The sequence below is a fragment of the Myotis myotis genome, unplaced genomic scaffold (genome assembly GCF_014108235.1).
Source record: "Myotis myotis isolate mMyoMyo1 unplaced genomic scaffold, mMyoMyo1.p scaffold_m19_p_4, whole genome shotgun sequence".
Classification (NCBI taxonomy): Eukaryota; Metazoa; Chordata; class Mammalia; order Chiroptera; family Vespertilionidae; genus Myotis; species Myotis myotis.
The window spans coordinates 94,301,044-94,315,083 of NW_023416346.1; the positions used below are offsets into that span (position 1 = coordinate 94,301,044).

The 14,040-nt window shown below is 36.2% G+C and overlaps 1 protein-coding gene across 2 annotated transcripts in view; it reads left to right on the plus strand.

Annotated features, from left to right (window-relative positions):
* Nucleotides 1-14,040, plus strand: part of LOC118654202 (vascular endothelial growth factor receptor kdr-like) — a 463,598-nt gene that overhangs the window by 368,457 nt on the left and 81,101 nt on the right. For both annotated transcript variants that reach the window (XM_036305522.1, XM_036305523.1), the window contains exon 27: nt 6,430-6,535. In XM_036305522.1, coding sequence (XP_036161415.1) covers nt 6,430-6,535 — 106 coding nt within the window. The remainder of the gene's footprint in view (nt 1-6,429; nt 6,536-14,040) is intronic.

Sequence of the window (14,040 nt, forward strand, 5' to 3'; positions counted from 1 at the left end):
CTCTTGACTCTTGGTGGCTCTACCCTATCATTTTCTAGGCAGAAACCAGGAAAAACTGAGATGTGTGGCTTAGGGTTGGGTGTCATTCCTCCCACATTTTTCCAAGCCTGACCAGCAACTCCCACGCTCCCAACTCCCTGCAGCTCTGCCATGCTGAGATCAGGCTCTTGGCAGAATCTGAGACTAGTGAATTGTGTGGCTCTATGATGTGGGAAACTTTCCCCTTGCATTCCCCAGCAGTGCATAGTCCTCCCTTCACACAGCCAAATGCTGGTCTGCTTGGGCATGGTAAATTCTGATGGCTTTACCTTGATGACTCCCTAAGACCTTACCCCACCATAAATGTGTGTGAGCACCCAGCGGGTGGAAACTAAACTGGTATACCCTGTGTTTCCTGCTGAGTTGTCTCAGACATAGCACTGGCATCGAGTGTGAACCTGTATAGATATGTTGAACACTATTTGCCCTTACCTGGTGAATCACTGATAACATATCTCATGCTACTCAACTGCTACCAGAGCATCTTTCAGTGACAGAGTCTAACAAGCAGCTGGCAGACGGAGGCAGGAAAAGGCAGATCTTAGCGTACCTTGAAACTTTTGCTGACCTGCTTTTGGACCCAGTGCTGGTAAAAACAAGCCTTGGTGTGCAACTTGATCCTTCCTATGCACCACCAGGCCCAACAGAGGTAGCCACAAACTGTTATTCATTTTTTAACCTCTAAAAAGGTTGCTCAGGGCCAGTCACAGGAAGCATCTGACATTGGCTTGCACCAGGGTTCAGCCCAAGAAGCCCTAGAACCAACACTGCCAGTAGACAACTTGAGACATCAGAACAGGATCCAAATAGCTTCACAAGTGGCATATCCAAAGGGAGATCTCAGCAGGTGCCTGACCCAGCTGAAGCAAATTCTGCTTTATGCGGTCAGCACCTTCACAGCTGCTCATACACTGTGGTTGGGGTTGATCTTCACAGTCAGACAGCCTGAGGATCGACCTCACACACAAACAAGTCAATAGCATCAAGACTTGATTACAACAGGAGGCCCCACATAACCCACACAAGGGACATTCCTGCAGTACCCAGAGTAGGTGAACTAGGAGACTGCCCCACAAAAACTGGGACTCATGGCAGATCTACCTAGTACATAGAAACAAACACAAAGAGGTAGCCAGAATGGGAAGAGAAAGAAACATGCCTCAAATGAAAGAAAAGGAAAAATCTCCAGAAAAAGAGCTAAATGAAATGGAGGTAAACAATTTCCCAGATATAGAGGTCAAAGAATTGTTATAAAGATGCTCAAGGAATTTGATTACTACATCAGCATGCAAAAGGACATATATACCATAAAAAATAACCAAACAGGAAAAATATAATATCTGAAATGAAGAACACACTAGTAGGAATAAACACTAGGTCAGATGAAGCAGAGGATAGAGAAGACATGGTAGAAAAACACACCCAATCAGTGAAGCAAAAAGAAAATTAAATTGAAAAGGAGGAGCCTTGCCAGTGTGGCTCAGTGGTGAGCATTGACTCATGCACCAGGAGGTCACCAGTTCAATTCCCAGTCAGGGCACCTGCCCAGGTTGTGGCTCGATCTCCAGAATGAGGCATTGCAGGAGGCAGCTGATCAATATTGATATTTCTCTCTCATCGATGTTTCTATCTATTTCTCCCTCTCCCTTCCTCTCTCTTGAAAATAAAAAAAAAATTAAATGAGGATAGTTTAAGGAACCTTTGGAAAAACATGAAGTGTAACACAACCCACATCATAGGGGTACCAGAAGGAAAAGAGAACAAGCAAAGAATCAATAATCTATCTGAAGAAATAATGACTGATAACTTCCCTAACTGGTGAAAGAAATGACACACTAGTCCAGGAAGTGCACAGACTCCAAAAATCATGAACCACAAAGTCATACACCAAGACAAATCTTAATTAAAATGGCAAAGGTTAAAGACAAAGAGGGAATCATAAAAGCACCAAGAGAAAAATAGTTAATTATCTACAAGAAAGCACCTATAAAACTATTAGATGATTCTCAAAAGAAATATTTCAGGCCAGAAAGGATTGGCAAGAAACATTCAAAGTGATGAAAAATCAAGGACTTAAACCAAAACTATCTTAAATAGCAAGACTATAATTTAAAATGGAAAAAAAATAATAAGCTTCCAAGACAAGAAAAAGCTAAAGGAGTTTGTTACCACCAAACCAGTAGCAATCCTATATAATAAAAGGCTAATATGCAAATCAACCGAACGGTGGAACAACTAGTCGTTATGATGCGCACTGACCACCAGGGGGCAGACACTCAATGCAGGAGCTGCCCCCAGGTGGTCAGTGCGCTCCCACAGGGGATGTGCTGCTCAGCCAGAAGTCAGGCACCCACATTGGGAGCAGACCTAAGACATCAATCAGACATCCCCCAAGAGCTCCCAAACTGCGAGAGCGCACAGACCCCCCCCCAAGTGCACGAATTTTGTGCACCAGGCCTCTAGTAAATACATAACTATCACTAATCACTTTAAATGTAAATGGCTTAAATTTTCCAATGAAAAGACATAGGGTATGGAGTGGAGGTGGTCAATGGGAAAAAAGTGGACATTTGTGATGCTTTCAACAACAAAGATAAATAAATTTTAAAAGGACGTAGATTAGCTGAATGGATAAGAACACAAGACCCATATATATCCTGTCTATCAGAGCCACACCTCAGAAGGAGAGATTCACAGAGACTAAAAATAAGGGATGGGAAAAGATATTTTGTGCAAATAGAAACAACAGAAAAATCTGGGGTCACAATACTTACATCTGAAAAAAATAAACTTTAAAACAAAGTCTATAGTAATAGATAGAGAATGATACTACATAATGATAAAGGTATCAATCCAACAAGAGGATATAACCTTTGTAAACTTTTATACACCAAACATAGAAGCATCTAAATATATAAAGTAAATATTGATGAACATAAAGAGAGAAATTGAGAGTAATATAGTTATGGTAGGTGATTTTAACAACTCATTAACATCAATTAATAGATCATTCAGACAGAAAATCAACAAGGAAATAGCAGCTTTCAATGACACATTAGATCAGGTAGACTTAATATATATCTTCAGAGCATTTCAGCCCAAGGCAGCAAAATATATATTCTCTTAAGGGAACATGGAACATTTTGTTGTATAGACCACATGTTAGGGCAAAAATAAAGTCTCAATAAATTAAGAAGATTGAAATAATATCAAGCATCTTCTCTGACCTGATGGTATGAAACTAGAAATCAATCACAAGAAAAAAAAAACAAACAAACCTGAAAAGCATACAAAGACATGGAGGCTAAACAACATGTTACTAAACAATGAATGGGTTCAAAATGAGATCAAGGACATAATCAGAAGTTAACTTGAAACAAATGAAAATGAGAACACAAAAACTCAGTTGGCAAAAACTAAAAGTATTTCCCTTAAAATTTGGAACAAGGGAGGAATGTCCACTTTCAGTACTCTTATTCAACATAGTAAAGGAATTTCTTTCCACAGCAATCACACAAGAGGAATCCAAATTGGAAAGGAAAAAGCAAAACTGTCATTATTTGAAGATGACATGATAATGTACACAGATAACCTAGATCCACCAAAAACTACTAGAACTGATAAATGAATTCAATAAATTAGCAGGACTCTAAATAAATATCCAGAAATAGGTTGAATTTTTATATTCCGATAATGAACTACTACAAAAAGAAGCTAAGAGAACAACCCCCATTTATAATAGCATTTTTAAAAAATCCCTAGGAATAAACTTCACTAACATTACATCTTAAAGAATTAGGAAAAGATTAACAAAAGTAGCCCAAAGTTAGCAGAAGGAAATAAGAAAAGTCAGAGCAGAATTGAATGAAATAGAGAACAAAAATAGTATACAAGAAATCAATGCATCAATGAGGTAGTTCTTTGAAAAGATTAACAAAATGTAGAATAAAATCATATGATCTTATCAACAGATACAGAAAAATCATTTGAGAACATACAGCATATATCTATGTACAAAACAATACAATGGATACAGAAATAGTGCCTCAACATAATAAAGGCTATATATGACAAACCCTCAGCTAATATCATGTTCTATGGTGAAAAACTGAAAACTTTTCCTCTAAGATTAAGAACAAAACAAGAAAGTCCATTCTCACCACCTCTATTCAACATAACACTGGAAGTTCTAGCCAGAGCAATCAGGCAAAAGAAAGAAAGAAAAGGCATTCAAATGGGGAATGAAGACGTAAAAGTTTAACTCTTTGCAAATGATATGATTATGTACCGAGAAAACCCTAAGGACTTTAAGACAAAGTTATTAGAAACAAATACAGTACATTTTCAGGGTACAAAATCATTGTACAAAAATTCACTGCATTTCTATATTAACATTGAAATTTCAGAAAAGAACTAAAAATTACTTTTGCAATTGCAACAAAAAATAAGATTCCTAGGAGTACACTTAACAAACTTACCCGAAAACTACAAAGCATTATTTATTTATTTGTTTATTTTATTTAAAGAGATTGAAAAATACACAATGAATGGAAATATTTTTTGTGTTCATGGGTTGAAGAAATCAACATAATTAAAGTGTCCGTATTACCTAAAGAAATATACAGATTTAATGCAATTTTCATAAAAATTTCAATGACATTTTTAAAAAATAGAATTAAAAAAATCTGATTTATGTGGAACCACAAAAGACCTTGAATAGCCAAAGCAATCTTGAAAAAATTGAAGGAAGCTGGAGGCATCACACTCTCTGACTCCAAATTATAATACAAAGTAACACTAATCAAAACGGCATGTTAGTGGCAGAAAAACAAATACACAGATCAATAGAACAGAATTAAGATCCCAGAAATAAGCCCACAATAATTTTCAATAAAGCCAAAAACATATAATGGAAAGGGTGAAATCCTCTTTAATAAATGGTGCTGGGAAATTCATGATGGCCAAGACATAGAAACAACTAAAGTGTGCTTCAATAGATAATTAGATAAAAAAAAATATGTGGTACATACATACAGTAGACTACTACTGAGCCATAAGAAAAGATGAAATATTGCCATTTGCGACAACTTGGATCAATCTTGAGAATAGAATGCTAAGTGAAATAAGTCAGACAGAAAAAGTTAAGAAGCATATTATTTCGCTCATATGTGGAATATAAAACTGAAAGCTACAAATGAACAAAGACTCATAGCCTCAGATTGCAGTATGGTGGTTACCAGAGGGAATGGATTTGGGGAAGTAGTACTAGTAAGTGGTAAAGGGAATCAAATATATGGTGATAGAAGATGATTTGACTTTGTGTGGTGGGCACACAATGCAATATGAGATCATGTATCATATTAATGTGCACTTGAAACCTATATAATCTTATTAAACAGTGACATCCCAATAAATTTAATATAAATTCAAAAAAGAATGAATCTACACAAACATAGCAGGTGCTAAAAACAGATTTGAAGACCTATTTTTTCAGAAAGATTTATAGATAAGTTAATGAAAACCAGTTGTTTTAATAAAAAGCAATTTCAGCCCTAACTGGTTTGGATAGAACATCGGCCTGCAGACCGAAAGGTCCAAGGTTCAATCCGGTAAAGAGCATGCACCTTGGTTGTGGGCACATCCCCAGTAGGAGGTGTGCAGGAGGCAGCTGATCGATGTTTCTCTCTCATTGATGTTTCTAACTCTCTATCCGTCTCCCTTCCTCTCTGTAAAAAAGCCAATAAAATATGTGTTTTTTAAAAAAGCAATTTCAGCATGAAGCTGCATTTATTACTTAATTAATGACTTATTTGCTAGTCATTGGAAAATGCAGGCTGAGAATGCAGTGTTCCAATATAAAATCTAAAAATGATTGCATTGATACACAAATTTACAAAGATTTGTAAAGATATTTAAAGATCAAACTCCAATTATATAAGTTTCTAGATCATGAGGAGAGCCCAAAATTCAAGAATATTTGAAGCCAGTTGGCCTCAGAACAAATGCAGCTCTCTCCCCATTCACATCATTCTTGTACTGCTAAAGGAGTTTGACAACAAATGTACTAGTAAATGCTAGGTTGCTCTTTTTAAGTTAGGGTTTTCTAAATATGTGGGCTTAGAAGTGGTCCAATTATCACTAATAATATGCATAACAGTACTTGTATGCATACAGACCTGAAACAAGTGGGTATGAAGGCGACATAAGAGTAATGGACAGGTATGGTGCAGGAAGCCTTTTAAAAAACCTCATTCTAAGTCCATAGCAGAGAACATGGCTTGAAACTAATTGCAAAAATGTGATCTGAGGTATCATCGATTAGAAAAGTTAGAAAAGCAATGGGAATGAGAAAATGGAGACTTCTTGGCTTTTTTTTTTTTTCATTTTCAGCTACCAGACTATGCTTGACTGCTGGCATAGTGTGTGCACCCTGAGACCCAACTTCTCTGACCTGGTTGGGCGTCTTGGAGATCTCCTCCAGGCCAGTGTTCAACAGGTATTCATTGATTCCTTTATTCTATCATTCAATATATTTTTGTTGTTGTCTATTAAGGCACAGTTCTTGGAGCTATGAGCACTACAATGTTGGACTATGCCCACATTCAGTACTCAGGAAGCTCATAATCTAGTCTATGGGAATGTAAGGGAAGTAACTATAATGTTACAGAAAAAGAGAAACAAGAAAACAGGGAAAATAATAAACCCCTGAAGAGGGTACATGTGATTAGAGACAAGGTCAGTTCTTCATTGAAATATTTATTGAACATCTGTCTAGTCTGTGCCAAGCATTGAACAGCACACTGTTGATTTAAAGATAAATGGCATGACACCTGACCTCAAGGAACAGACAACCTGGTAGGGAAGCAAAATAACAAAAACAAGGTTTGTAGTAGAGTATAATGAGTAGCAGGAAGAAGGGACATAAGAGTCTTGAGAAATAAACAGGAGTTAAACCACTGGAAAAGTACAAAAGAAATTCTAGGCAGAAGGAATAGCATTTGTTAAAATTTGGTTTTGCCATGATATTTCTTTCCTCATAAAAGGTTGAACATAGCCCTGACTGGTTTGGCTCAGTGGATAGAGCGTCGGCCTGTGGACTGAAGGGTCCCAGGTTCGATTCTGGTCAAGGGCACCAAAAAAAAAAAAAAAGGTTGACCATAAACATAGGTGAAAATCTGCCATTCGCTGAAGCATTATCTCAATATGTTGACTTGAAACTCACCAAGTGTTTTTTTCAGCCTACTTACTGTCAATAGAATTGGGGAATTTTAATGACCTATTTCAGTGATGGCGAACCTTTTGAGCTCAGCGTGTCAAAATTTTGAAAAACTCTAACTTAACTCTGGTGCCGTGTCACATATAGAAATATTCATAATTTTTTTTATATTTGCAACCATAGTAAAAAAAAAGATTTATATTTTTGATATTTATTTTATATATTTAAATGCCATTTAACAAAGAAAAATCAACCAAAAATATGTATAAAATGAACAAACAGAAAAAACAATGTACATTTAGGAAAAAAAATAATAAAAACAATGATAATCAAATGGTACGAAAACTAGAAATTAGTAACTGTTTTGGTGCTGAAGTTTGTCTGCTGATTCTTCGATTGCAGGTTTGTACTTAGTGCACTTCAAGGCCAAGCAAGCGCCACTAACTTCATCTGTTAGCAGGTTTCTTTTGTTCGTTTTAATATTATTTAATGCTGAGAACAAAGTCTCACAAAAATATGTTGATGAAAAATTAGCAAAGCCATTGCTAGATTTTTTATGTCGCTAAAAAGCACTCAAAATTTCTTGTTCGTAGTTGCACTCTTCTTCATTATTCAAACGATTCTGTTCCAGATTTTCAAGTTTCGACCTTAAGTCAACAAACACATGAGTCCAAATGCTACCTTGAAAATCTGCAAATTGCATCTCTAAATCGTCAATTTGCATCCATTGGAAATCCTTTAATTCCAAAGTACTGTAAACAACTACATCCAGATACTTAATTATTTTAATGGTCTGTTCTAGGCTTCTAAATTGGTCGAATCTTTTGCTGAACTGTTCAAATAATGAGTTTACTATATTCTGGTACATAAGTATGGACTCCATTACACTCGTTGTAGTGGCCTTCTCGAAATACTTTTTTATCCGAGGAAAATACTTATACGTTTTAGTTTCAATATCTTGCTTGAAAATTTTGAGTTTACTTTCAAAAGATTTGATGTATCCAAACATAACGTCAATACTTTTGCCAAAACCTTGTAATTTTAAGTTCAGTTCATTCATATGAACAGAGAGATCTGTAAAAAAACATCAAATTGCTGACCCACTTATGATCATTGATCTGAGGAAAGTTTGCCAGATCCTTATTCTCAATAAATACCGTAATTTCTTCAAAGCACTCCACAAATCGCTCAAGTACTTTACCTCGACTCAGCCATCTCACATTATTGAACATCAGAAGTCCACTGTAGGTTGAATCAACGTCCTATAAAAGTGCAGAAAATTCTCACTTGTGAAGGGGCCAAGAAGCTATAAAACTCACAATTTTTGTTACAACTGACATTAAATCATTCAATTCTGAGAATCCCGATTTGGCACACAACACCTCCTGATGGATAATGCAATGAAAAGGTACAAATGGATGTCTAATAGCTTCCATAAACAATTTCAGGAATCCCACATTTTTTCCCACCATATTTGGTGCTCCATCTGTCATGACTGACACAATTTTAGAGATATCAATGTTTAGGTCACTGAATGTTTTTATAACAACCTTACATATTTCGTTTCCTGAAGTACTTATTGGCACTGATTCTAACTTCATCAATTCTTCTCTCATTGTGAGACCATCACAATATCTAGCAATAATGGCCAACTAAGCATTTGATGTGACATCAGTAGTTTCATCAAGAGAAATCGAAAAATATTTACAACTATTTAAGTCTTTTTTAAATTGATGTTGTATGTTTTTGTTAAGATCTATTATTCTGTCTTTGATAGTATTTCTACTGAGTGGTAACTCAGAAATTCTTTTAATATCATCTTTATTTTTCATATCGTGAAATAGAGCTGGTGCACATCTTAGAAATGTTTCCTTAATAAATTCTCTGTCACTGAGGGCTTTTTCCATGCTGAGCTATGGAGTGAGCAATACAGTAACTTGCTGATGTTAAATTTGTAGAGCATCTTACAAATTTAATGATGGAATTTGATTGACTTTTGTAGAGGTGTAGCTGCCTAGAAATGTATTTCTTCCTTTCATCGATACTTTTTTTCAAGAGCTGACAATGATTAGTTTCAAAATGTCTCTTTACATTTCACGTTCTGCTTACTACCATTTCATTACACAGTATGCACAATGATCTGTTGTCTCTGTCTATAATCCCGTACATCTTGGTCCATATGTCTTGAAAGGGTCGGCTACTGCTTCCACTTCCTTTATCATTCAAACTTGCTTTTTTATTTTTTTGATTCTCCAGCACAAGGCTGAAAAAATAAATAAATATAAATCACAGCATTTTTTATAAAAGGTTGATAGGTTTCTTACCTATTAACTCTTTGCAGTGTTGTTGCACTGACTCCTGGTGCAAAACAATTCAAAGATAGTATGTATAACCAACAAATATATGGTGCTGTAATCAATTATCTGACACACAGAATGTCTCGTCGAGCACTGTTGCACTATATATCTTTTTCTTCTAACCCTCCCACTCCTGTCTCCTAACGAATATGGCGATCAAGTGCGTCCGTTTGCCAAATGCACCCGAACGCACGGGAAGCTTACCCGAGGCACATGTTGACAATAACGAGTCCGTTTCCAGAATTGGGCATTTTGTCACTCAAGTAAAAATAAAATGTCATGAGTAAAGATTAATCTCTTTATAGTGCAATTCTTAACCTTTTTATATTAATGTCAATATTGGAACAATGTATCTTGGATGTTTTCACTATGTATCTTTGCTATGCAACACCGATGTACATGTTTACATCCGGTTTTAGAATTGCATTATTGATCATGATTAACGTGAGTAATAATATTACTCGAGTGATGTCCAACTTTGGCCATTGCGAGAGACAAATATTTGAATTATGCAATTTTTTGTCTCTGTCGATGTGTGTCACTCAAAATGAGTTCGCGTGTCACCTCTGACACGTGTGTCATAGGTTTGCCATCACTGTCCTAGGGCATGGAAAACTAAGGAGAAAATAATCAAATGGGACTACATCAAAATAAAAACCTTCTGCACAGTAAATGAAACTATCAACAAAATGAAAAGAGAGCCCACTGCATGGGAGAACATATTTGACAATGATACATCTGTTGAAGGGTTAATATCCAAAATATATAAGGAATTCCTACAACTTAACAAAAGGAAGATGAATAATCCAATTAAAAATGGGAAAGGACCTTAATAGACACTTCTCCAACACGGACATACAGATAACTAAGAGACATATGAAAAAATGCTCCAACTCACTGATCATCAGAGAGATGCAAATTAAAACAATGAAGTACCCCTCACACCTATCAGAATTTCTACTATCAACAAATCAAGAAATGTCAAATGCTGGCAAGGATGTGGATAAAGGGAACCCTAGTACATTGCTGTTGGGAATGCAGACTGGTGCAGCCCTTCTGGAAAACAGTATGGAGTTCCCTCAAAAAAATTAAATATGGAACTGCCATCAGACCCAGTGATCCCACTTCTAGGAATATATCCTAAGAAAGCCGAAACACCCAATCTGAAAAAAAAATATATGCACCTCTAAGTTCATAGTAGTGCAATTTGCAATAGCTAAAATCTGGAAACATCCCGAGTGCCCATCAGTTGATGAGTGGATAAAAAAACCATGGTACATTTACACCATGCAATACTATGCAGCAGTAAAAAAGAAAGACCTCTTACCCATTGAGACAGCATGGAGGGACCTGGAGAGTATAATGCTAACCAAAATAACTCAGTCAGTGGAAGACAAGTATCACATCATCTCACTCATATGTGGATCTAATGAACAAAATAAACTGATGAAGAAAATAGAGACATAGGAGCATGGAACAGACTGTTGAATTTCATGGGAAGGCAGGAGTGGGTGGGTGGGTTGATAGAAAGAGATCAACCAAATTACTTGTATGTATATACTAGAGGCCCGGTGCACAAAATGCATGCACAGATAGAGCCCCTAGTGGCTGCAGGCTGCAGGCCTGGGCCTCCCTTCCCCATGACTGCCTGCCGCCGCCGCCGCTGGCAGGAGCCTCTCTTCGCATCCACCTTAGCCTGGCACTGCCTGCTCACCTGCTCCACCATCCCACTGTGGTCCCACTCTCGTCAGGGCCCATCAGGGCTTGCAGTGCCTCCACTGCTGCCTGCTGTCAGTGCCGTGTCACCGATGCCCGCCATGTTCCGCACTGTCCCCTGGTGGTCAGCGCACGTCTAACTCCAGGTTGGTCGAACTCCTGCCCATAGGTACAATTTGCATATTAGCCTTTTATTATATAGGATACATAACCCATTGTCATAGATAATAGGGTGGTGAAGGCAAAAGGGGTGTGGGTGGGTGGGTGGGTGTGAGCTATAAAGACCAATGGGAGAAAAATGGGGATATATGTAATACTCTCAACAATAAAGATTTCTTTTTCTAGCTCCCAGACCCCTTTATTTATTTATTTATTATTGTCTAAAGTTTTACATGTCTCCTTTTTCCCCAATTGACCTCCTCCCCCATCCCTTCCCAGCCTGGGCAAGCCCCCATAGCCCCAGTGTCTGTGTCCATTGGTTATGCTAATATGCATGCTTACAAGTCCTTTGGTTGCTCTCTAAACCCCTCTCCCCTACCATTTGTCTCTAGATCGATCTATTCTTGTTCATCAAATTATGTTGATCATTATATCCCACAAATGAGTGCAATCATGTGATATTTATCTTTCTTTGACTGGCTTATTTCACTTAGCATAATGCTCTCCAGTAATAATCTCAACAATAAAGATTTTTTTAAAGAAACAAAAATTTTAAAAAAATTAAGGTGAATAAAAGAAAATCACAAAAGCCATATATTGTATGAATTCATTTATATAAATTGTCCAGAATAGGCAAATCTATAGAGGTATAAAGTAGATTGGTGTTTGTCTAGGGTAGTGGTTCTCAACCTGTGGGTCGCGACCCCTTTGGGGGTCGAACGACCCTTTCACAGGGGTCGCCTAAGACCATTGGAAAACACATATATAATTACATATTGTTTTTGTGATTAATCACTATGCTTTAATTATGTTCAATTTGTAACAATGAAAATACATCCTGCATATCAGATATTTACATTGTGATTCATAACTAGCAAAATTACAGTTATGAAGTAGCAACGAAAATAATTTTATGGTTGGGGGTCACCACAACATGAGAAACTGTATTAAAGGGTCACAGCATTAGGAAGGTTGAGAACCACTGGTCTAGGGCATAGAGGATTCCCAGGAATGGATGGGGCAGCTAATGTGTATGGGCTTCCCTTTAGGGTGATGGAAGTATTCTAAAATTTATTGTGGTGAATGTTTGCATGAAACTCAGTATGGTATAAATTTGTGACTTTTACACATTTTCCAGTTTTATTGAGATATAATTGACATACAACACTGTATAAGTTTAAACTTTACAGAATAATGACTTGACCTTCATAAATAGCTGAATGATTACACAATACAAATGTCATGGGATGTTAGATGTTTTAATAACATCTAATATCTCATATAGATACAAAAATGGTTATTAGTTTACTGTGATGAGAACTCTTAGGATTTACTTTTTAAACAAATTTTATATATACCAGTGTTAAATATGATCATCATGTTATATAATTTATATCATTTTTACAGTCTTTAAATATATATATTTTAATTAATTTTAGACAGAAAGGGAGAGGGAGAGAGAGAGAGAAACATCAAAATGAGTGAGAATCTTCAATTGGCAGTCTCCTCCTGCATGTCCCCCACTGGGAATGGAGCCCACAACCTGAGCACATGCCCCTACTAGGAATCAATTCATGACCCCCTGGTTCATAGGTTGATGCTCAACCACTGAGCAACCCTGGCTGAGTTTATGACCTTTTTTAGATTCCACATATAATAAGAACATAAAGTATTTGTATTACTCCGTCTGATGTATTTTACTTAGCATAATGCCCTTCAAGGTTTATCCAAGTTGTTGCAAATGGCAGCATTTCCTTCTATTTTATGGCTGAATAATAAAAATATTATAAATAATATAAATTACATTTAAAAATATATATGTTCATCTGAAAACAGACACAGATTGTTTCCATGTCTTGGCTCCTATAGATATTACAGCAATTAACATGGGTGTGCAGATGTATCTTTAACATAGTGCTTTCATTTCCTTTATATATTCTCAGAAATGAAATTCCTACATCATATCATAGTTCTATTTTGAATTTTTTGAAAAACTTTATACTGTTTTCCATGTTAATTGTACCAATTTACAATCCCAACAACAGCAGCAGTGTTCCCATTTGTACACATCTTCATCAGCATTTCTTATATCTTGTCTTTTTTATGATAACCATTCTAACAGGCATAGAGTGATATCTCATTATGGCTTTGATTTGCATTTCCCTAATGTATAGTGTTGAGAAGTTTTTCATGTGTGTATCTGTTGGCTATTCATATATCATCTTTAGAAAAATGTCTATTCAGGTCCTTTCACCATTTTTTATTTGATTTATTTTGATATTGATTTGCGTGGGTTCTTCATATATTTTAGATATTAACTCCTTATCAGATATTTGGTTTAAAAATATTTGTTTCCCATTCTGTAGGTTGACTTTTCATTGTGTTGATTGTTCCTTTTATTGTGCAGAACTTTTTTAGTTTAGTGTAGTCTTACTTGTTTATTTTTTATTTTCTTGTTTATGCTTTAGGTGTCATATGCAAAGAATCATTGTGAATAACCATGTGAAACATTTTTTCTTCTAGGAGTTGTATGGTTTCATGTCTTAAATTAAG